Below are 24704 nucleotides of genomic sequence, written 5' to 3' on the forward strand. Positions count from 1 at the left end.
CGTGTAAGAAGAGTAACTTCTGATATATTTTTGGCCAGATTTCCGCTTGACCCGAACAGGTCGGTAAACTGATGTTTTATGCGATATTTTCATTTTGAGTGGTTACCAGATACTAATTTAATTAGTTTGGAGTAGTTTTTAGGGTTCCGTACCCAAAGGGTAAAACTTCTGATATATTTTTGGCCAGATTTCCGCTTGACCCGAACAGGTCGGTAAACTGATGTTTTATGCGATATTTTCATTTTGAGTGGTTACCAGATACTAATTTAATTAGTTTGGAGTAGTTTTTAGGGTTCCGTACCCAAAGGGTAAAACGGGACCCTATTACTAAGACTTCGCTGTCCGTCCGTCCGTCCATCCGTCCGTCCGTCCGTCCGTCCGTCTGTCTGTCACCAGGCTGTATCTCACGAACCGTGATAGCTAGACAGTTGAAATTTTCACAGATGATGTATTTCTGTTGCCGCTATAACAACAAATACTAAAAACAGAATAAAATAAAGATTTAAATGGGGCTCCCATACAACAAACGTGATTTTTGACCAAAGTTAAGCAACGTCGGGAGTGGTCAGTACTTGGATGGGTGACCGTTTTTTTTTGCCTTTTTTTTATATATATGGTACGGAACCCTTCATCGCGAGTCCGACTCGCACTTGCCCGATTTTATCGTTTACAATCCTTGATTAAAACGAAAACATTCTGTGAATAGGTTCTTCTTGTAAAAAACTTGGTAACACGAATAGTGTGCGAACAACTTATCGATAATCCCTTTATTTCAGATGTCGATTATGGGTAAAATTAACAGGCAATGAAGATTTGGCTTATTTACCAATACAAAGGCTAAACGAAAATAAATTTATTTGTGGAAATCATTTTCCTCCTACTGATTTCAACAAAAATGGAAACAGGCTGAAAAGAAATGCTATACCAAGCCTAAATCTTAATGCGCCCCTCTCGGACGAAACTCTATCGTTATTTCCTATTGTTCCAGAGTTTGAAAATTCAGAAAAAGGTAGGTATTTATTTATTGGTATTTATATTTGTTACTGATTTTTAGGGTTCCGTAGCCAAATGGCAAAAAAACGGAACCCTTATGAATTCGCCATGCCTTTCTGCCTGTCTGTCTGTCTGTCTGTCTGTCTGTCCGACCGTATGTCACAGCCACTTTTCCCTGAAACTATAAGAACTATACTGTTGAAACTTGGTAAGTTGATATATTCTGTGGACCGCATTAAGATTTTCACAAAAAAAAAACAATAAATTTTGGGGGTTCCCCATACTCAGAACTGAAACTCAATTTTTTTTTTCATCAAACCCATACGTGTGGGGTGTCTATGGATAAGTCTTCAAAATTGATATTGAGGTTTCCAATATCATTTTTTTCTAAACTGTATAGTTTGCGCGAGAGACACTTCCAAAGTAGTAAAATGTGCCCCCCCCCCCCCCCTGTAACTTCTAAAATAAGAGAATGATACACTAAAAAAATATATGATGTACATTACCATGCAAACTTCCACCGAAAATTGGTTTGAACGAGATCTGGTAAGTAGTTTTTTTAAATACGTTATAAATAGTAAACCGCAATTTTATTATGTTACTACTTACTTGCTGCTACGGAACCCTTCATGGGCGAGTCCGACTCGCACATGGCCGCTTTTCTTTAACTAAATTCAGCCAAGTAAATTAAAATGTTTGATTATGTTACAGTGGTTTCTGCTGGAGGACAAAAACGCAAACTAGAAGGTAAAAGATTAAGATAATACTTTAATTGTTATATCACCTTCATACTGCTACGCGGCCCGGCACGTTGATCAACGACACCTTCTCGTAACTCATGAGGCCCTGGTACTTGCTCCGCGCTAAATTAAATTTTTAGACAGGGATCGGGAACGGTTCCCAAAAACCATTTGATATCGCTCTTAAACCGTTATTAATTTCGTTCGTACGAATACCGGTTTATTACGCGGTAACGTTTTTGTAAAAGAACAAAATCATTTCGGTTATCGTTATTCAAGAAGAACAAAATTATTTGTTCTTTGAAATAACGGTTTATTACAATAACCCATGGTATAATAATATACTCCGCCTGGTACTCCATTCCCGTCTTTTCTAGGTCACCTAACTGACACGGGCCTACGTCATCATGCGACAGCGCTATATGATAATATGCGATAACGCTATATATAGCGGCCATGTTGCTGTGACGTAGGCCCGTGTCACTCTGGGAATGGAAGACCATGTTTTATTAGACTACGCAATAACCTTACAGCTTGGCAAAAAAGAGTAGAAATTAAAAAGTGGCAACACTGTAGTGTCGTCCCTTTCAAACCAATATATATAAGAAAACGGGACGCCACTACAGTGCTGCCACTTTTTAATTTCTACTCTTTTTTGCCAAGCTGTATATGAAGGAACAGAATTATTTCGGTAACCGATATTCCCGAAGAACGGAATTATAACGTTCTTCCCTAAGAACGGAATTATTTCGTTCTCAAAACCATTATTATTCTGTTCTGAGCCGCGCGCCTAAAGTAGCAAGGCATGCTCCGCCGTTTTCCTTTGTAGACGCCGACACAGAGCTGCCGCCTTGTGCTCTCTCTTTCCCACACGAAGATAATTCGTATTTTTGTTTCGTTCGGTTAGCCATTTGACATTGCCACGTGCCACGTGGTCTAGGTGCCGGCCGGCACGGCACTGAGGATTGTTTTGATTACTTGAGTTGCAACTTTCGGGTCGTGTTTAGGCTCGTTTGATTCGTCTCAACAAGATCTTTGACACTAGGTGATAGTCGGGGTCTGATGATGGAGCTGGAAGTTGGTCACCAGTACCAATCACCCATACAACTAAACCACTTCGTGTTTAGGCTCGTTTGATTAGTCTCGACAAGATCTTTGACACAAGATAGTACTCAGGGTCTGATGATGGAGCTGGAAGGTGGTCACCAGTACCAATCAACCATACAACTAAACCACTTCGTGTTTAGGCTCGTTTGATTCGTCTCGACAAGATCTTTGACACAAGATAGTACTCAGGGTCTGATGATGGACCAGTACGGGTTCCCCTCATCTGGCATAATATTGTTTGTCAGAAATACACTTCGCATAACATGTATCGCAGAAACACTTTTAGTCGAATGATAATTTTGCATAACTATTGCTTGGCATTACTATTACTACGCATACAATAGATTTTGCAGCATATTATTTAACAGAAGATTACTTTCGCCGACTTTAGTTTAGCATAATTTTATGTACCATAATCATCCTGCAGCATACTCTTATTATGGCGTAGTGATATTTTCTGCTAGCAGAAAAGTGGGTTAAGTTAAGTAAGAACTGTGACCCCAACAAAATTGAACCTTGCCAGAAAACAAGGTTATATTAGGTTGGAACTGCGGCCTCCTATAAAAAAAACGAACGGCTGCTAGAAAAGTAGGTTAGGTTAGGTTAGAACTGCGACCTCATACAAAAACGAACGGCTGCGAGCAAAGTAGGTTAGGTTAGAACTGCGACCTCAACAAAAACGAACAAATGCCAGAAAAATAGATCAGGTTAGAGCATAACATATACCTATCAGTAGATTATGAAATTAATTTCATAATGTTTTTACCCGACGGACTTTATAGTTAGGTACTGATTATTTTATCTTATAAACACACTTTAAAAACTAGCAAACAGCAATTCCATCATAACTCTAACCGTCTGTATGTTACCTCTTCACGCGTTAACCGCTAAAGTGATTTAGATGGAATTTGGTACCTATGCAGATAGTTTGAGACCCGTCGAAGCACAAAGGGTAGTTTTATTAAATCTTGAACACCATTCCTCGTAGACGAAGATTCAAGTTGATAACTTTATGGTACCTAAATATTATGCAATACATTTATCTGCGAAAACAATATTCGTTTAAAATACTATTATGAACATCAACAGTATGCCAAAACATGGTTCTGGCTTTTAAAACTCTGCGAAGTGATTGTATTCTAAATGATATATGCGAAAGGCAATTCTGCCAAACGACATTTCTGCCAAGTAACATTATGCAATACAAAAATATGTCAAAAAACTTTCTGCAACACATTAGTAAACCCACCAGTACCAATCAACCATACAACTAAACCACCTCGTGTTTAGGCTCGTTTGATTCGTCTCGACAAGATCTTTGACACTACGTGATACTCAGGGTCTGATGATGGAGCTGGAAGGTGGTCACCAGTACCAATCAACCATACAACTAAACCACTTCGTATTTAGGCTCGTTTGATTCGTCTCGACAAGATCTTTGACACAAGATAGTACTCAGGGTCTGATGATGGAGCTGGAAGGTGGTCACCGGTACCAATCAACCATACAACTAAACCACTTCGTGTTTAGGCTCCTTTGATTCGTCTCGACAAGATCTTTGACACAAGATAGTACTCAGGGTCTGATGATGGAGCTGGAAGGTGGTCACCAGTACCAATCAACCATACAACTAAACCACTTCGTATTTAGGCTCGTTTGATTCGTCTCGACAAGATCTTTGACACAAGATAGTACTCAGGGTCTGATGATGGAGCTGGAAGGTGGTCACCGGTACCAATCAACCATACAACTAAACCACTTCGTGTTTAGGCTCCTTTGATTCGTCTCGACAAGATCTTTGACACTAGGTGATACTCAGGGTCTGACGATGAAGCCGGACGGTGGTCACCGGTACCAGTCAACCATGCAACTAACCACTTCGTGTTTAGGCTCGTTTGATTCGTCTCGACAAGATCTTTGACACAAGATAGTACTCAGGGTCTGATGATGGAGCTGAAAGGTGATCACCAGTACCAATCAACCATGCAACTAAACCACTTTGTGTTTAGGCTCGTTTGATTCGTATCGACAAGATCTTTGACACTAGGTGATACTCAGGGTCTGATGATGAAGCCGGAAGGCGGCCACGGGTACCAGTCAATCATGCAACTAACCACTTCGTGTTTAGGCTCGTTAGATTCGTATCGATAAGATCTTTGACACTAGGTGATACTCAGGTCTGATGATGAAGCCGGAAGGTGGTCACCGGTACCAGTCAACCATGCAACTAACCACTTCGTGTTTAGTTTAGTTTATTTATTTCATAATGATAAATTACAGTATAAATTATTCTTACGCTAATCTATATGAATTTACATTATGATCGTCAATAGTTTTGCATGCAAACGTAATCAAATTACAAATGTATAATTTAAAAAGAAATTTGAAAACTATCGTCAAATTGAAAAAAAACTCAATAAATAACAGAATACATGTCTAATATCTCATGATGATCGTCATACTAAAACTAAGAGCGGTAATCATAAGTAATAAGTTCAGAACGAATGTCAAATAAAATCAATTTTACATAAGCTAAGTATAATGTCAAACAGTTATTTCAATTTTAATTCCATGTATTCGTCCACTGAATATAATGGGTTATTCAATAAAAAGTTCCTCAGTTGACGTTCAAATGCTTCGTCAGATATTTCAGTTCTTAATTCGGCGGGTAGACGTTCGTAATAAGTTGGGCCCATTATAGCTGGTTTGTTAGTGCACATCGTTGTATGGTGACCTTGCACTTTGAGACTATGCGCTGAAACTTGGCACAGTTGATTCTTTGTTGGTCTTGAGCAGATACAGACCGGGAGCCGTCGAGAGCCACCTCTCATTAATTATAATATTTTCTTATAATGTTTTTAATTTATTAAAAAAAATTTAGGCAATGTTTAAGAAAAGCACTATACAATCCTTGGCCGGAATAGGGATTGCAAGACTCGCTTTATCCGGCCTCGTCTACGACTCAGCCGTCTACCGCAATCCTGCAATCCCTTACTTCACGGCCTCTGCAGTAATGTACTATTACGATACAAGTGCGGAAAGAGGAAATTTGAAATATCGTTTTAAATCTACATGAGTTGCGAATTACCTATTCGCACGTATATCGTACAACTTTTTACAGTACATATGGCCCTTTAAGCTTTTGACATACGCACCAAAAGTGCTATTTTACGCACTAGTGCGGGAAAATAGGACCATATGTACTGTAATAGTTATTTACGATACAAGTGCGGAAAAGAGGAAATTCGAAACGAGTGGCGATAAATTAAAACACAACCGAAAGGAGTGTTTTAAATCGACACGAGTTGCGAATTATCTATTCGCACGTGTATCGTACAACGTTTTACGTAAAGTGCTATTTTACGCACTAGTGCGGAAAAATAGGACCATATGTATTGTAAAATATATTTTGTGACTTTCGTTTAAATATAACGTAATTTTAACATCTTGTTTAAGGTGAAGATTATGATTCCCCAAGTTCAAAGCGAAATAAGGGTTATGATCCAAAGAACGTGCCATCGACTTCAACATTCGAGATTTCTGATAAAATTACACCAGGTCGGTCAAGTTATTATTAATTAGCGACCCGCCCCGGCTTCACACGGATTAACAAATGATACATAAACCTTCCTCTTGCTTGAATCACTCTATCTATTAAAAAACGAAACGCTGCATTTTGAGATGGAAGCAAGCCACTTTGCACGATGATAGTGGAGATGATGAATCAGTCAGTCAGTCAGTCAGTGATACAGTGATACTTGCATTAATCTTATTTAAAGCTGCAACACGATTGACATGATTGTTCTCCCAGAAGGGGGTTCGTGGGGTATTTGACTTTGGTACGGTCGTATAGAGGTCGGTCTCGTGACCTCCAGAAAATTCCGACTTTTGGTCTACCGCTTCCGGTCAGAAAAATGTTCGACGGCCCGGCCAAACGGTGGGAGGTCAGTGGGGGGTGCTCGACCAAATGTCATAGAGGGACCCTGGCAGTTTTTGACGCCGCCATTATTTTTTCAAAATGGCCGACTTTTTTTTTTAATTTTTTCAAGTTTGTCCTAGCGCGCTGAAATTTTAGTCACGGAATCTCGGGGTCTTCTAGATTCGTATGGGGAAAAAAAATTTCGAAAAAACCCAAGATGGCGGAAATAATGGTCATTTTTATTTTGTATGGCAACTTTTAAACGGTGCGAGGTAGGTGGGGGGTGCTCGACCAAATGTCATAGAGGGCCCCGAGACAAATCAAACTGCATTTAAAAATTTTCAAAATGAAATTTCACTTGCACTGCGTGTGTTATCAAAATCGTTGCAGAATTATCTTGGTCTAACTCTAGTAATGTTCTTAAAAAACTGCTTAAGTAACATCAATTTGAAGGACATTGGGTGTTGACAGCCCCATAATATGTGTGTAAAAGCGGTTTTATGAAATTTTTTCAACGATTTTAACAAATCTACAAAAGGTTCGGTTTCGGTTTCGGTTTCGGCCGAAACTAGAGCCAATGCCGAACATTCGGTTTCGGTTTCGGTTTCGGCAAAAAAACATGTTTCGGTCGGACACTAGTTTATATATATATATAGATGAAGATGAAAATAATTTCAAAAGAAAATATGAGATGCAGCGTGGCATCACACGCGGCGACACACGCCGCTCGGCGGCACCGCGCGCGTTGCCGCGCACCGCTTTGCGGTACCGCCGGGCCGCACCGCTAAATTTTGCGGTGCGGCGGGCGTTGCCGCAGATTTCTGCGGTGCCGCGCCGCGCGGCGGCGGCGGCGACGCACCGCTGACATGTGGCCGGGCCCGTTGAAAAAGCTGTCGTGCGAATGGGGGCTTACGTAATTTTAGAGATTTAAGCATACATACAGACAGACAGCGGGAAGCGACTTTGTTTTATACTATGTAGTGATGAACAATTTGTTACTAATCATAATTATTATTAACAAATCATTTTGTTTTAGATGCTGCTTCGACTTCAAGGGTAAAAACGAATAAAACCACAGATTGTATACGAGGAACACCGCCAAAATACGGCTACAGCAACATAGAAATGACTCCACGAGAAAAACAACTTGTAAAAAAGTTGCAGCGAACACAGTGTTTGTTATCATCACTCTCAAAAACATCCGTCGATTTGGACAAATTAGATTCCGATTTTCTGAAAAATGTTGTATCCGACTCTCTGAAAAATCAAGCCCGGAAACCTAGAGGCAAGCGATGGAATTTAAAGAACAAAATTTCTGCTTTACAAATTTTTAAGAGGTCACCCAAGACATACCGTTTTCTGCAGCATATACTTAATGCCTTTGCCCAGTGTTCGAACAATTCAACGCTTACTTAAAGCTGTAGAAATTAATCCTGGTATTAATACCTCAACTCTGAAAATGTTAAAAGAGAAAGCTTCAACTATGTTACCAAATGACAAAATCTGCGCGTTATTGTTTGATGAGATATCATTAAAAAAGCGGCTAATTTACAATGAATGTTCGGATAAAGTTGAGGGATATGTTGACTATGGATCTGGAGAATACCGCGGAAGGAAAAACCAGATAGCAGATAAAGCTCTAGTCTTTATGCTTCAAGGAATTCGCAACAAATATAAACAGCCATTGGCGTTTTATTTCGTTAAAGGCACTATTTCCTCAGAAAACTTATTGAGTATTATCAAGGAAATTATTGCCACTGTTGAAGATATTGGTTTCACAGTCATCAGTACGGTTTGTGATCAAGGACCGACAAACTGCGGAGCATTAACATTGCTCAAAAAGTTATCACATTTACCGTCTACTGCTAACTATTTTCTAGTGAATCAGAGAAAAATATATACAGTTTTTGACGTTCCCCACTTATTCAAGTCCATTCGAAATAACTTTTATGAAGCTGGGTCTATGAAATTTGACGGTAAAGTGGCTAAGTGGCAACACTTACGTGACGCAGAAGCCATAAATACTGGAATGTTGTACTTTCATAAAATATCTTCTGTAATACTAGATCCAAAACAAAAACATAAAATGAAAGTGAAATATGCCGCTCAAACTCTTAGTAATACTTTCGCAGCTATTCTAAAGATGATTGCAGAAAAATATAAAGACACAGAGTACGGAAAAGAAGTGGCACAAACATCCGAGGTAGTACGGGACCTTAATAATTTATTTGATTCTACTAATGGCCCATCAAATCCAAAAGATGTAATAAAGGGACGAAGACAAAATGTGTCTCGTAAAACCAATCACATAGAAATCTGGAATAGTTTTTTGAAAAAGCTGAAGTCAATGGAGTTCATGAAATCAGATAGCAGGTTAAGATTAAAAAGAGTCAGATGCGTGGAAGGTTATATTGTAACCATAAATTCGCTTAAAGATATCTGGTGTTATTGTAAGGATCAAGGATTTAACTATTTGAATTTACGCTCACTGAATCAAGACGCTCTTGAAAATCTATTCGGCCTTATACGACAGAATAGCCCTACAAATCGAAATCCGACCTGCACACATTTTGTAAGTGCATTGAAATCAATTCATATTTCTGGAATGAATGCACCACATAACCGAGGATCTAATTGCGAAGAAGATTTGAACAAGTTATTGCTTGTCAATCCATTATGCCAACATGATGCTGATGGTGATGAGAAGCTCACATCAATGACTGCCAATGAAGAGGAAGAATATCCTGTTTTAATGATACCTGAAAATGAATTAGAGGAGCAAATTGAAACAGATTTAACAGACATAGAAAATCAACCTATTGTATATTTAAGTGGTTACATTGCTTATAGACTGTTAAAGAACATAAGCTGTCAAATGTGTTCTAATTTGCTAAAACTGGAAGATGTTACAGATCACCCAATGTATAAATTTATAAGCTTGCGGGAGTGGTGGCAAGAAAAGAAATCATTGACGTACCCATCTATCCAGCTGTGTCGTACAATTGAGGAAGCGAAAAACTATTTTGAAAAAAATTGTCATTTGTTATATGAAGAAAATGTCGGGCAAATGTTTTGCACACTATTTGCGGCAAACATTAACATAACCTGGTGGACATGTAAGGAACATGAGGATTTCATGAAAAAACAATTATTTTGGCTTGTGACCAAAATCTTAATTAGGAGACAGTGCCAAATATTAAATTCTGATATTATTAAAACAGAAGAAATTTCTGCGAACGCTGCAAAGATAGCTCAACTAAGAAGCGCTGCAAAGTAGGATATGTAATTATGTGTAATGTGATATGACTCATTTCCGTACAATATCAATACTTCCTGTACTAAGTAAAGTTTTTGAAAAGTTAATGTTAAATGATCTACTGGGTCACTTCAACAGACATACTTTACTTACAAGCAATCAGTTTGGTTTCACAAAGGGCCGTTCCACGACCGATGCTGCTTCGGTACTCATTAAACATATTTTATAAATATTTGAGAAAATTCTTGTGATGCAATTGGCACATTTTGTGATCTTTCTAAAGCATTTGATTGTGTGGATCATGGAACGCTCATATTGAAATTAGAGCACAATGGTCTGTCAGAAAATGCCCTAAACCCCGACAATTTTGCCCGACATTTTCTTCACACCTCATACAGACTAGTATATTTGTCTTACAAAAGAGAGCCTTTCGTTCTACAGAGAAACCTGGTTCTTTGATCTGGTTAATTAGCACCTGGATAATAGAGCTCATAGGATCATAGCTCAATAATTGCAACTAAAGGTCCGGTTGAAGGTACCTTTTTTCATATTTTTGCTCATATCTCGAATATCTGTACGAATAGCATTATAATTACTTCGGACAAAAGTTTTAACATAAAATTTACTACAAATTTGGTTATGTTTATTTTTACTCTACAATCAATACTTTAGGAGCTACAGGCTGTTAAAGTTAAATAAGAGATAAAAAATAGACGATTTAAGAAAACGTCGTTTTTTTGTAATTGTTCATAATAAATAAAAATTTTAGTTTAGAGTAAGCAAGCTAAGTGACCTGCTGATAAAATATAAAAAAACAGGCCATGAGCATGTCGGGCCATGCTCAGTATAGGGTTCCGTAGTTACCCGTCTGTCAAAATAGACTATTTGCCAAAACTCAAAAACAGCTATACCGATTAGGTTCGCTATATTTTTCCTATGCTATGTTTTCACGATTTTTTTCATATTTTTTGACCTATGGTTCAAAAGTTAGGGGAACTAAATAGAAAATTACACAACTTTTTTTCTTTCAGTTCGATTATTTCCGAAAATATTAAGTTGATCATACAATGGTTCTTGAAGACACTTATTCATTTTAAAAGACCTATCCAACGACACCCCACACTATAGGGTGGAGGCGAAAAAAAATTGAATCCCCACTTTAATGTAGGACAGCCACCATGAAAAAATATTTTTTCTACTTTTTATGATTATCATACATAAAAAAAAATATACGCGTCGACTTGAGAACCTCCTCCGTTTTTTTCGTCGGTTGGTAATTGACACGAATATATAAATCAGTTACGCTGACAAAGTCGTAAAATATAAACTAGAAAAAATATTTTTTTAGGGTAACTCCCCTACATTAAAGTGGGGATGAAATTTTTTTCGCGTCAACCCTATAGTGTGGGGTGTCGTTGGATAGGTCTTTTAAAATAAATAGGGGTCTTTAAGGACCATTTTTTGATCAACTTAATATTTTCGGAAATAATCGATCTGAAAGAAAAAAAGTTGTGTTTTCCACTTTAGTTCCCCTAACTTTTGAACCATAGGTCCAAAAAATATGAAGAAAATCGTGAAAGTAAAGCTTAGTAAAGACTTTCAAGGAAAAATATAGCGAACCTAATCGGTTTAGCAGTTTTTGAGTTTTTACAAATAGTCTATTTTGACGGACGGGTAACTACGGAACCCTACACTGAGCATAGCCCGACATGCTCTTGGCCGGTTTTTATATATTTTATCAGCAGGTCACTTAGCTTGCTTATCCTAAACTAAAATTTTTATTTATGATGAACAATTACGAAAAAACGACGTTTTCTTAAACCGTCTATTTTTTATCTCTTATTTAACATTAACAGTCTGTACCTCCTAAAGTATTGATCGCAGAGTAAAAATAAACATAACCAAATTTGTAGGAAATTTAATGATAAAACTTTTGTCGGAAGTAATTATAATGCTATTCGTACAGATATTCCATTTGTACATTTTTGTATATACTTTGTGCAATAAAGTTTAAATAAATAAATAAATATTCGAGATATGAGCAAAAATATAAAAAAGGTACCTTCATACCCCCCCCATACACCCCCTCAGCACACCCCCTACCCTCGAGGACTTTTAGTATGTTTATCTGAACACCACAAGGTATGCCTGTACCAATTTTCAAAACTACACGAATTATTTCCGCAGATTGCCCATATTCGGCTTAATTTGACGTGGCCTTTGGATTAAAGTGTCTTAATGGGCCTGTGCGCTGTTGGCTTTGGCCCCACGTACGCCTTCCAAAAGACCGGGACCCCATGGTCCCGAGATGTGGAAAGGACAAACAAATAATAATAAAGTCTTTATTCTCACAAAATATTACACTAACATTTAGGTTTTACACATCATACATTATAGGTGATGTACCCATTTTTGGGCAAAGGCCTCCTCCAAGCCCTTCCAATGATCTCTGTCTTTTGCTTGTCGAAAGGGATAGTGCCATATATTAGAAAGGGACAGCATGATTCGACCCTGAACCACTGTCAACCTTAGGCTTTGTTGGAAGTTTCCTTTCTGTACGGCAGTACTATTATTTATTCTATGCCTGTGCTAAAGAAAACCGTGATTTTAGCTCTTCTTAGAAACAGTATAATTAATAAAATAAAATTTTATTCGAAATCTTCATCCAGAATTCAATTTATTTATTGGGTATCGCAGACTGTAGTAGCAGGTGAAATAGTTTTGATTAAATCAAAAACATAGTATTCTTTTTACATTCCAATAAGACAAAGCTATTTTAAATGTTTATTTGCACCTCCACAAAAGAAATTTGTTAGAAGTTTGAACGCAGCTTCTATAATTGACACAATATGTTTTTGAACCTCGTTAGTTCGCACGACCTGGTTGAATGAAAAACCTGGTTAATTGACAAATGTATACCTAATATAGGATAAGTACTTACTTTTGCAAAGTCTGTTTGTAATGTGTTATCGCATTAAGTGCTATCTGTGTTTTCTTTGTTTTATTTATTGTTTCCTCTTTGAAACATGGTCTTTTGATCTATTACTGTTATTTAATTTATTGATTAATAATTATAATATAAAACTCCAACCTCTGAACATCTGATCTACAAATGAATGTAAATAAGCCTGACAGTAGTTTTTTCCCCTTTTTGGAAGTTGGAGTTCACAGCTTTCACAGGCAAGGCTCAGTGTTTGCAGGAGTGCTTTAAAAGTAGATTGTAGCTTTATTTACGTTCATAACATAAGCGTATTGTAATAACTAATATGCCTACGTAAATAATAAACTATCTGTATCGTATCTTTAATATGTTAAATAAAATTATTTTTATATTTTGCTTTTATTTTATTAATCCTAGTGATACTCAAAATTTACTGTTACAATAGTGCAGTACAGCAGCATGTATCGCACATTTATCGATATCGATAAATGTATTGCACATTTATCGATATCGATAAACAGTAGGTACGCTAGTAGTGGCAAGCCCTAGCGTTGTTTTTTTTTTGTGTTGGCAATATTGACATGTATTTGGTGTGTTGGCACAATGTACGTTCCTAATTCGGTTTAAGGCTTGTTCCAGAGTGCCGACTCTTAAAACGTAGTGATTATATGCTCTTTGGCATTACACAGATAAGAAATCAGGAAATTTCATGATTGCCAACATTAGAACTCTAATGGGCTCTACAGCACTCTACAGACTTGACCAATTATCGATTCATTGCCGACTACTCAGTTGCAACGAATTCAATAGATCGATTAAATGCAGCAATGTATCAATAATCGCGGTTACAAAGTGTTAAAACAGTAAATTCATTTCAATTTTTATTAATGTTTTATATGCAGCGAATTAAATATAAATAAATACAATTATTTGGTTAACTTGTATAAAATAAAAACTTGTTTATTCTATAGATACCAGAAACCGAATCCATATGAGTATTGCAACATTTGCACATCCTATTTCCGATTTTTTTCCTCTTGCTTGCTCTTCCTTGACTTCCTTCTGTCACGCTGCGTGAGTCGTGTTGTCTCGTCGCCGTCGCGCTGTGCGGTTTTCGTGGGCGCTACACAATGTTGTAATCGACCATACAGCACCTTCAACATTCTTTAAATTTTAGAACAGAAATATATACATCACCCGCTAACGTGTTGTGCAGTTAATAGTTGATAAATAACGGTCGCCGTTTTGGCAGTTATCACATGTGTTGAGTGTAAAAAAAGTTAAACATCCAGTGCGAGAGTAATTTTCTGATAAGTTTTATATGAACGGCCGTTAGATTTCTCGTTGCAAATCTATGGGAGATAACTGGTTCTACGCTCACGTAATAAGTGACAATGTCTTTCGAGTCTCCGCTTGACAGATTTTGCGGCTCCAAGTTTTGGGTAAGTCCTTATTTATTTTGGTAATCGTGTTTATTCGAAATATTTTTAATGTATACTTTCAACTACCGACAATAAGTTAAAGGAAACATTGGCATGATAATTTTAACTTTCATAAAAAATAATATTATAAGATGTTTATAATGTTTCTGAATAACGATTCTGTGCGAAATAATACAACTGTGAACTAGTTACATATTTGTATTTGTTCTGATTCAGAGCGCTAAAATAGTCTTATGAAGGTAAATAATTTAGTAGATACTTATCTTGAATGTACTACCTATTGTTTCTGAAGAATATAAATCATAATTATACAATAACTTATCCACTTTTCTATTGCTTATTATTGTCACCATGGCAATCTCTCAAGAACCACAATGGAAAAAGCAGTTTAAAAAAAATGTTTATTTATTATTTTATGCTTTACTCAGCTGAGTAGAGACTGCAATTGGTGCAAAAATGCAGTAATATTGCCAACACCTACATACCAAGGATCCATGTTAGTAGCAGAGAAGCTGAAAACACAATCATATCATCCCATTGAAAATTGTATTGCTTAACTTCAAACACAGATAAATCCATTCAACCCACTTAGGAAATATCTACTCTACCTTTACATAATACCAAAATTGCTAAATCTGACGGTTGAATTTACCCGAGTTTGAAGTTAAGCGACTCAATTGTGTGTGTCTTAAAATGTTTAACGATCAGGATCCTTATCATACACAGACGAGAGGTTAATGATGGATGTAGTGCATAATTGTTTTCCATCATATTTTCTCGGAAACATTCATATTTGTCATGCTAATTCAATCAACCTCAATACTTTTTGTACCAAGACTGACTGAAATTGCAAGACACGTTCATAGGTTTCTGTGAAAATACGATGGAAAATAATTATGCACTAGATCTGTTGTCACTAATTTCAGTTGTATGTGGGTAACTCTTTTTTTCCAACAAAAAATGTCTGCATACCTACTAATAATGTGTGAGAAAGTTATTATTGTCCAAAATTGCTTAAAAAAGTAAATTTACAAATATGAGTCCAATTGGAAGTCAAGAAGTTTCGATTATATATTTTAATGACAAGTTTAAGATAACTTGGAATAGGTACTAGTTTTTACTAGTTTTTAAGTGTGTTTTGATTAAAAATTAAAATTTAGAAAAGTAAGTGGAATCAATATACATTAGTTAACAGTTAACACCTACTATACATTAGTTAACACCTTAACACATTTGGACCAGCAACATCAATTAAGTTGTTGTTAAGCATATTATATAAACAAATTCTATAGACATGCTTGACATGCTACACTTGCAAGTGTAGATCTTAATTAGCAATGAATGAATCAAAATTTTATTTCAGGCAACTAGTGGCCCATACATAAATACCTTATGTATGCTAGTTACACATATTATATAAAAATATATTTTAAAAGTAAACACTACAAATCACATTATGGTTGCGATGCATTACGCAACCCCGCAGTGTCTGGGAGCCGCCCGTGGAACTGCCGAAACTTGACACTCTTCGGCCAAAACTCCTCCTCGGTGAAGGTCGCTAGAAGATTGTGAATTGTGTTACCTTTACTTTTAAGTTTGTGATTTGTACAGCTCCCTCTTGTTATCCAATAGCAAGTATTGTTACAATATTCATAATAATTAATAATTCTTGGTACAAAGAAGAGTGACCAGGGAATGCCTGGGTCCAGGATTGATTTTGTATATCAAATTAACCAGTACTTGCACACCCTAAGAATGACTTGTAATTATTTAAACTAGATGAAGAACTACCATTATTCATGATGATGTTTTCAAGCAAAAATCAGCCTTATTTACAACCAGTATCTTCTTAATTACTTTTACTATTAATAAATTGGTACCTTGTGTCTTGAAATTAACCCATATGTAAACAATATTAAAATTCAATAAATAAATAATAAGGTCACATAACATTTAAGTGTTACACATTACTTTGAGGAAATAATAAATAAATTTATAGCAGTAAAAATATCAGTGTACCTATATGACGTATATGACGTCGGTTTTATTAAATACATTCACTTGACACCACTTCTTGAAAGGATGTGAGGGCCCACCTCGAGCCCAAATCGAAATTTCGTTACTTGCCTCTCTATTTCTCGATCTCGAATATGCACGAGTGATATTTCATCCATGGATTTCAAAGACCTCACGAGCGACGCTATCGACTACTTACGGAATGCTATATTTAAGTTATGATATGCATGGTAATATTTAAAAACACAGTGTATAATGCCATACGATAAATAAATAATAGAGAGGCAGATAACGAAATCTCTATATTCACGGTAGGTCCTCTGTATAATGTACCTATAGGCGCAGTACTCACAGTATGAAAGTCTTCTTCCTTCTTCCTCGCGTTATCCCGGCATTTTGCCACGGCGCATGGGAGCCTGGGGTCCGCGTGGCAACTAATGTCAAGAATTGGCGTAGGCACTAGTTTTTACGAAAGCGACTGCCATATGACCTTAAAACCCAGAGCGTAAACTAGGCCTTATTGGGATTAGTCCGGTTTCCTCGCGATGTTTTCCTTCACCGAAAAGCGACTGGTAAATATCAAGTGATATTTCGTACATAAGTTCTGAAACGAGGGGTTTGAACCCCTGCCCTCCAAATCGAAAGTCGCACGCTCTTACCGCTAGGCCACCAGCGCTCTACTCACAATATGAAAGTGTTTTTCTTAATGTCAAAGTAAATTAAATCAATGACACATGTTGGCATAGCCATTACCTAATACATATATATGGAGCTGTAGGTACATTATGCCGTAAGTAGGTTATTGAACTTATTGACCGCTATACAACCGCTAACGTTCGAGAATTTGCTGCCACAAAACGTAAGGTAACAAAAGGTACCTTGCCTTCTATAGGTACTCATATTAATAATTTAGAGGAGAACTATACATATATTGAACCAAAACATAATTTTCCAAATCGGTTTACACATGAAGTTCTGAGGTAACAAATATACAAAAAAAAGCAGCAGCCTAATATTACATACAATCTATGCCCCTCCCTCCCTTCCGCTAGGGCTTCGGCGATATCATCTTACCCCTGGTTCGTGAGCGACAGTGCCGATGCTCTTGCCTATAGTACTTTACGCGTCTTCGTAATTCCTTGTATACACCATAAATAACAATAGGATTACATAATTATACATTCTATTATCAACTAATTTCTGACCGGAGTCCCCTTGACCTTTAGTTCTGATGTCATCACGGCCATGAATAGGCAAAACCTGTTACAGTGGTATTTTTAATAGTATAGTCATATAGTGGCAACTGGAGTCGAGTTTGATGTTTTAGCACAGTTAAAAACAATGTTATATCTAAGTACAAGCCTTTACTTGCAAATCCATCAGCGTATAAGTCGTCAAACTGCCCTTAATATTCTCGCACTAAATTGACCACCCCCTTAGGGGTCAGATCTTATACAATTTCAGAATTCCAATGCACTGGAATTGTGCTACTTTTCTACTGATATCCATACGTGGGCTGATCGCCTTAATTTTTCGCGACTGGGTGGATTTCAACACCAAAAATTTCACCATACAAAAAAATATTTTTTTTAAATGTTTAATTTAACACGATTCTAGCTGGGTAAAGTAATAGGGGGCTGTATATTGAGGATATCTATGGTATTTATACAATCATTTGTGGCTTATATTTGAAGTTATCGCTTTCGGAAAATAAAAACGCAAGATGGTGATGACAATCATGGTATGGTAATGACTCTTTTATAGACGGTAATGACACTGCATGTACGGTAATGACGATTTGGGAACTAATTTATATATGTATTAAAAACGTATTAAAAAAACAAAACTTTTTTTAATTGTAAGGCTTTAGAACTTTAATAAACATTACAAATAACATGTTTTTGAACATAAGACTAGCTACATAAATTATTTTTAGAAAATTATAAAAAATACATTTTATTCATATAAATAAATATATAACAAGTATTTTTATTGTATAATTTTAAATAATTTATATTCCGAAATAGGCAATTTATTTTTTTGGGTTTTTTCAATGTTAAATCATATTAACAATATTGTACTCTTATTATCAGTTTAAACCCGCATCTTCTTTTATCTACTGCATAATTTGGTATTTATATCATATTATAAAATTGCTGGCTTACCAGTGAGCTTAATTTTTATGATATATTACTTTTTTTTGATAATTTGATTCATTGCATAAGTTTGTATTTTTGTTGTTTTATAAATTAACTTTAAAAATAGCTATAATGATTTAAATCCATATATATATATTGTTTAATAGCTAAACATTAATATATAATCAGTGTTTTATAAGTTGCAAGACCCCTACTTGTAATGCATGTCATAAGATACAAAATGTTAGGTATTGGGTCCGGTGACTACCCAATGGTATAATTATTAATTGCTGTAATTATATACATCAATGAATATAATATTATCAAAAAACATAAGGCCATTACGATAGTGAGCCAGTACCGTAGCCTATGGTCGCTTAAAACTTAATATATGTTGCTTGTTTAAATACTTTGTTTTAACACGACTAACATGCAATTACAGACTCTAAGTTGCACGATTTACATTATTAGATAATAAAAAATAAACATTTGTATGTTCTAAGTTCTAAGTGACCTAAATTTTGCCTACTTCAGTCAAAATGTTATTTAAAACTAACCATCCTCTAGTGTGAAAAAAATAGTCATATCTTCTTCTACATTTATAAGGTAGACATTATATAGTGTTAGAAGACATAGAGAACGTTTTTCAAACATACAGCTTAATTTCATAATGAATTATAGCAAAATAACTAGAAAAGTTTCTGAGAACCGTCATCACCATACACATGAAATCATCACCGGTCGTCATTTTTTCCCGGTGATGATGGGTATGGTGTTGACGATTTGAGAGTTTCTTGTTTTTATTTCTAGAATACGAATAATAGTAGTTAATGTCTATGCTACACAATAAACTTCATGTAGTTTGCCATTCATTTCAATAATTATTTCTAATCTATCATTTGTAACTTTTTTAAACCAAAGCATAACGGTGATGATGCTCTGTTGTGACAAACTACGTTTTACAAATTTGTTCGTAATATTTCTCACGATTCAATGATGTGACTTTATAGTGAAATCATTTTTGGCATTCTATATTAAAGTGAAAAATAGGGCAAGGACCTTTAGCGGTATTTCGTTGTTCATACACGGAGATAAGCTCACATTGACATTACCATGACGGTGTTGACGAATGTTCGTGACAAAATTTTAAATATTTTTAAATGTACTTTCTCGGTGAAGGAATTATTGCATATTTTCCCATGTGTTAAACAACAACATGGAAAAGATATAAGTAAAAGAAAAATCGCAATCGTACGATAGGTATGCTATAATTTTCACTGCAAACAATAAGGTTCAGGTTTTTCCGGTAGACGGTGATGATTTTAGACACATAAAACATTTTATATAAAAAAAACTATTAAGTTATTGGAGATGGTAATTGAAGGAACATGAAGATAATAGTTCTTAAAAACATATAAAAAAGTTGCAACTCGCACAACCTACTAGTTTTTTTTATAAAGACCGAACCATAAGTTTTCGCAGGATTTTGAAATCCACCCGACTGCGCTTAAAAGGCGGCAGAGATTCCGAGTCCCTTTTTAAGTAAGCCGATTCATGATAGTAGCAATAAAACGCGGCTCAAAAGGCCTACACGTTTAAAAAAGTCGTTGAAGGCTTATTACAGAGTCGAGGACTACTTGACAGACAAACATGCATGGTCCAAACCAGAAACTGTAATAACGACAAGTAGCAATTAAAAGCATTGTATTATGTGTAGAGTTAAAGGTGACTCAGCTCAGGTAAGAAAGCACATCAAATTGTATGAAAGCATCTCAAAACAATCAGTCAGATTCATATAATATGTATTCTCATTTCTTTTATTGATTTTATTTTCTTTTCCTTTTGTAAGAATTTGATATGTTTTCTGAAAGAGCTACGTATTTGTATAAAGTTATGTACTCACTGAGTATAATTGCATGAATTCTATAGTAATTTAAATTGTATTTTTCTTAATTACTCGTAATGCATGTTAATTATAAGATGTAATAATGTTTTGAAAATATGTGTCCCGCCGAGTTTGTTGCCGGTCCCATATTGGGATACCCTCCTCCAATTGAGGGGGGATTTAAATCTTCTCGGGGCAGAGGTGTACGGTTGGAGCCGGTAAAGGTTTATTTGACGTTCATAAGCGCATTGTAATATGCCTACTTGAATAAACTATTTTTTATCTTTTATCTTTTATCTTTATCTTTTATCTTTACATACATCAAAAAGAATAGATAGTATAGAGGCGTCCTGTCATTGTAAATTTTGTAGTCACTGTAAATTTACTGCCATCTATCGACATACGACTAAAACTCAAAATGAAAACGTATAAAGTTATCAAAAAATGTATATATATGGATAAATGATTTTATTATTTTTATATCATTTTGATCCATGTTCATTCACTGATATCTATGTGTTAAAATTGTTAAATATGAAACGGTGTCGTCACGCCATCTAGCCGAGGATAGGCTAAAGGTGTGTGCGGCATCTATTCGAGAATGACTTTTACTTGAATTCCGAGGCACGTTTTTTCCTTAGACTTTATTCGTCTTATACGAAGTTACATATGTCTTTGCATACATACAGATCTTTAACGACGATTGCCGCATCCATCTTCAAGGTTTTCTACCTAAATGAGAGAAGTTAATGTCAATTCAATCAGTAATTTATCATTTGAATAATGAACAGCTTTGAACCTTGCAAGGGCACTGCAAAGGGCTCATCCATTAATTACGTCACACGTTTAGGGGTTGGGAGGGGGTCAAGAAAATGTGACATGTTGTGACATGGGGGAGGGGGGAGTAACAAACTTTGTGACGTCACTTTAACTACATCTGTAACCGAAAATGGTTTTGATCAGTAAAATAACTAGCTTTTGCTATGATAATCGTTTTCATGGATGTATTTTTATTCCTAATCGGCTTCGTGTTATGAATTTCTAACAATGCTTTAGTCAAAAATGTATTTTTTGTTGAAATAATAAAAACTAATTGAAATTGTTGATTTCAAAACAAAATTGGCAAACATGTGACGTCACATCAGGGGGGAGGGTTTACCCAAATGTGACCAGTTGTGACAAAGAGGGGGGAGGGGTCAAAAATCTACAAATTCGTGTGATGTAATTAGGGCTTGCAATTCGAATATTCGAATATTCGAATTTGTCGAATATTCGGCCTGTTTTGATATTCGAATATTCGGCCGCTCAGGTTTCGAATATTCGAATATTTTTTATTACTATAAAAAATCTATTTAATCCGCTGCAGTTACAGTTTCTGTGTGTTTTCCGGGTATTTACAGATAATGAGTAATGGTAGGTACCCAAATACGAAGGAAATAATATTTTTACTGTATTCCTCTCGATAGACTTCGTGAATACAGTGAAACCTAACTCAATTTGAAAGAAAACGAAATCAAAAAGTATGTTATTTTTACGGTGCATAAGTTTTAAGTTAAAGGGTCATTCTGTTTATTAAGACTAAACCTTGCCCTCACTTATCGCAATTCTCAAATTTGATCATACCAAACCTGCCCAACTAGGTAATCTAACTATGCACCTTTAGCTGACAAATAATCCAGTAGTCAACTAACTTTTTCCCTTAAATATTCCAATATTATATAATTAAGCCGACCATTAATTAAGGCCTCTGAGTGACTACAAGTTAATTTAAATCAGAAAATAATTACCTACTAAAAAAAATTTCTTACATACCTAGGTTTGGTTTAGATGATTAAAGTTATATTATTTCACTCAACGGCGCATTTATAATAAAAGTTTTATCTAGAAATATTGAATACGTCTTATTTTGGCGTTTTACTTTATATTCGAATAATTATTCGAATATTCGAATATGTCGTCAGAAAAAGTCGAATATTCGAATACCTGAAAGTTTCGAATATTTGCAAGCCCTAGATGTAATTAATGGATGACCCCAAATTACAATTCATAGTAACATACTATCTAACTCTAAAGTTTACTTTAACCCATAAGTAATTGTTAAAAATATCCGGGTCAGAATATACCTACTAGCTAAGAGAAAATAATTTCTCAATAGACAGCTGATCAGGACCTGAACTTGCTTGCATACTTGTATTTACATTTTAACTTCAGTATGAGCAGCAACTTGCAACTCAGCGACACATCGCTACGAATGCCAGCTGTGGAACACCTGCCTCCAGGGGGAAAGCAAAAGTGGCCAGTATGGAAAGCTCTCAACAGACTTAGGACGGGAGTTGGTCGGTCAAAAGATAATCTCCTGAGATGGGGAATTGGGCGACAAGGTGATACATCCTGCGAGTGTGGAGTACCTCAAACAACATTACACATGAGACAGTGCTCTCTGTGCTCAACGACGTGCACTGAGGAAGATCTCCTGAGGGCTACACCCCGAGGGCTGGAAGTGGCAAAACATTGGCAAACAAAAATTTAGTACTAAGAAGTTTGATCCCTTTACACGAAAAGAAGAACTTCAGTATTGACCTGGCTTTAGGAATAATAAACAAATCAAACTAATCAAATTAGGGATAAAATACCTACATAATGGCTATTGGTAGAGTAGACCGCATCTCGTTGCAATAATATTTACCAGTTGTAAATTAATTGTGCCAAGGATTATTTTGTGCTAACACCGTGGTACTTTAAATCAGACCCTTTATTACCATCAAGGCTCGGAGAAACACCCATCATTTTGAAAACATAATCATAATTTAGGACCCATTTACGAGTCGAAAATGTTCGTTCACATTGTACGGACGTCATTGGTTGGGGCATATTTAATCGTTGACATTGGTATAAGGAAAATCCTGTTGTACGGAACAGAGTTATATTTTCAAAGTGACGGGCATTGCTTACAATCGTCCACCATCCAATATACTCACCCTCACATCACTATACATACTGGAGACCTGCAAGTTTGTGCGAAAATATAAAAAACTATTTGACAATCCTGAAAATCCCAACCCGCCAATCCATAATCTACGCCATCGTAACAAACTAGTCCAAGCTATCCCCGCCAACCTGAAAATGTTTAACAGAGGCCCCTACTCAATGTCAATTAAAATATATAACCGTATACCTCAGAACATAAAGAACATAACCAACTACCCAACCTTCGCAAACAAACTAAAATCTTACCTAACAATTGAATGTCCATATACTCTACAAGAGTTCATGGACAGTTAGCCCAAATACCAGTAAAGACGATGCTCAACTGTTATAATTATTATGTGTATTGTCCGAATATGTTATATTCTATCTTTATTCTACGTTTGTTACAACTTAGTCTTAGATTAGTTATAGTTTTAAATATTGCCACGCCCTAGTAGGGTCCATGTATGTACTGACTTAAATAAGAACACCTTGTAATAATACCATGGCTGCAATAAATGATTATGATTATGATTATTTTCCAGTTGGTAGTACTTGGTAGTGTTGCTTTTACCACCAATAATCGCCCCTTCTTTTCCAGGACAGCAACCTAACATGGAACACAGACAACCCAGAGCTCACAGAATGCTTCGAGAAGACCGTTCTCATCTGGGTCCCCTGCATATTCCTCTGGCTGGCCGCCTTCCTCGACACATACTACATCATCAACAGCAAGGAGAGGAACATCCCATGGAACCCACTCAATATCAGCAAGCTGATAATCACGAGTTTGTTAATAGTGTTAACATTTGTGGATTTGGGAACGACTGTGCATCGGTTCTCGAGGCAGGAGGAGGATGTGTTTAACGTGGATTATTATACGCCTATAGTTAAGATATTGACGTTTGTGAGTATTTTTATATATTTTTATTAGTTTATGGATTTAGAGACCTTCCCTTCCCATACTAGCGTATTTGGAGCGCCCGCGTTCTAGTCAGCGCTATGAAAAATGGTGTCCGCAGATGCGCCAACGTTGAGTCAAACCTGTCGAACAGCAGCCATATAGTTGATTATACGCCGACGAATTCTCCGTTTATACACGGCGGCTAAAAAATAACTGCATTCCCGTTGCCATGGAGGTTTTGGGATTATACTGAGCAACTTTTACTATGGGCCAACCCAAAAATCGAGAAAAAAAAATTTACCCTGCCCTAGAAAATAGACCAGCCAAAATGTATGAAACAGCCAAATTTCTTTTTTTCGCGGTTTCGGTGTTGGTCCCATAGTAAAAGTTGCTCAG

The 24704-nt window shown here is 36.1% G+C and overlaps 1 protein-coding gene across 3 annotated transcripts in view; it reads left to right on the top strand.

Moving 5' to 3' along the window:
• The first annotated feature begins 13988 nt into the window (after positions 1–13988).
• LOC134793922 (multidrug resistance-associated protein 1) overlaps positions 13989–24704 on the top strand; it is a 67639-nt gene continuing 56923 nt past the window's right edge. For all 3 annotated transcript variants that reach the window (XM_063765644.1, XM_063765648.1, XM_063765639.1), the window contains exons 1-2: positions 13989–14398; positions 24006–24311. In XM_063765644.1, coding sequence (XP_063621714.1) covers positions 14351–14398; positions 24006–24311 — 354 coding nt within the window. In that variant the 5' untranslated portion in view covers positions 13989–14350. The remainder of the gene's footprint in view (positions 14399–24005; positions 24312–24704) is intronic.

The sequence above is a fragment of the Cydia splendana genome, chromosome 1 (genome assembly GCF_910591565.1).
Source record: "Cydia splendana chromosome 1, ilCydSple1.2, whole genome shotgun sequence".
NCBI lineage: Eukaryota > Metazoa > Arthropoda > Insecta > Lepidoptera > Tortricidae > Cydia > Cydia splendana.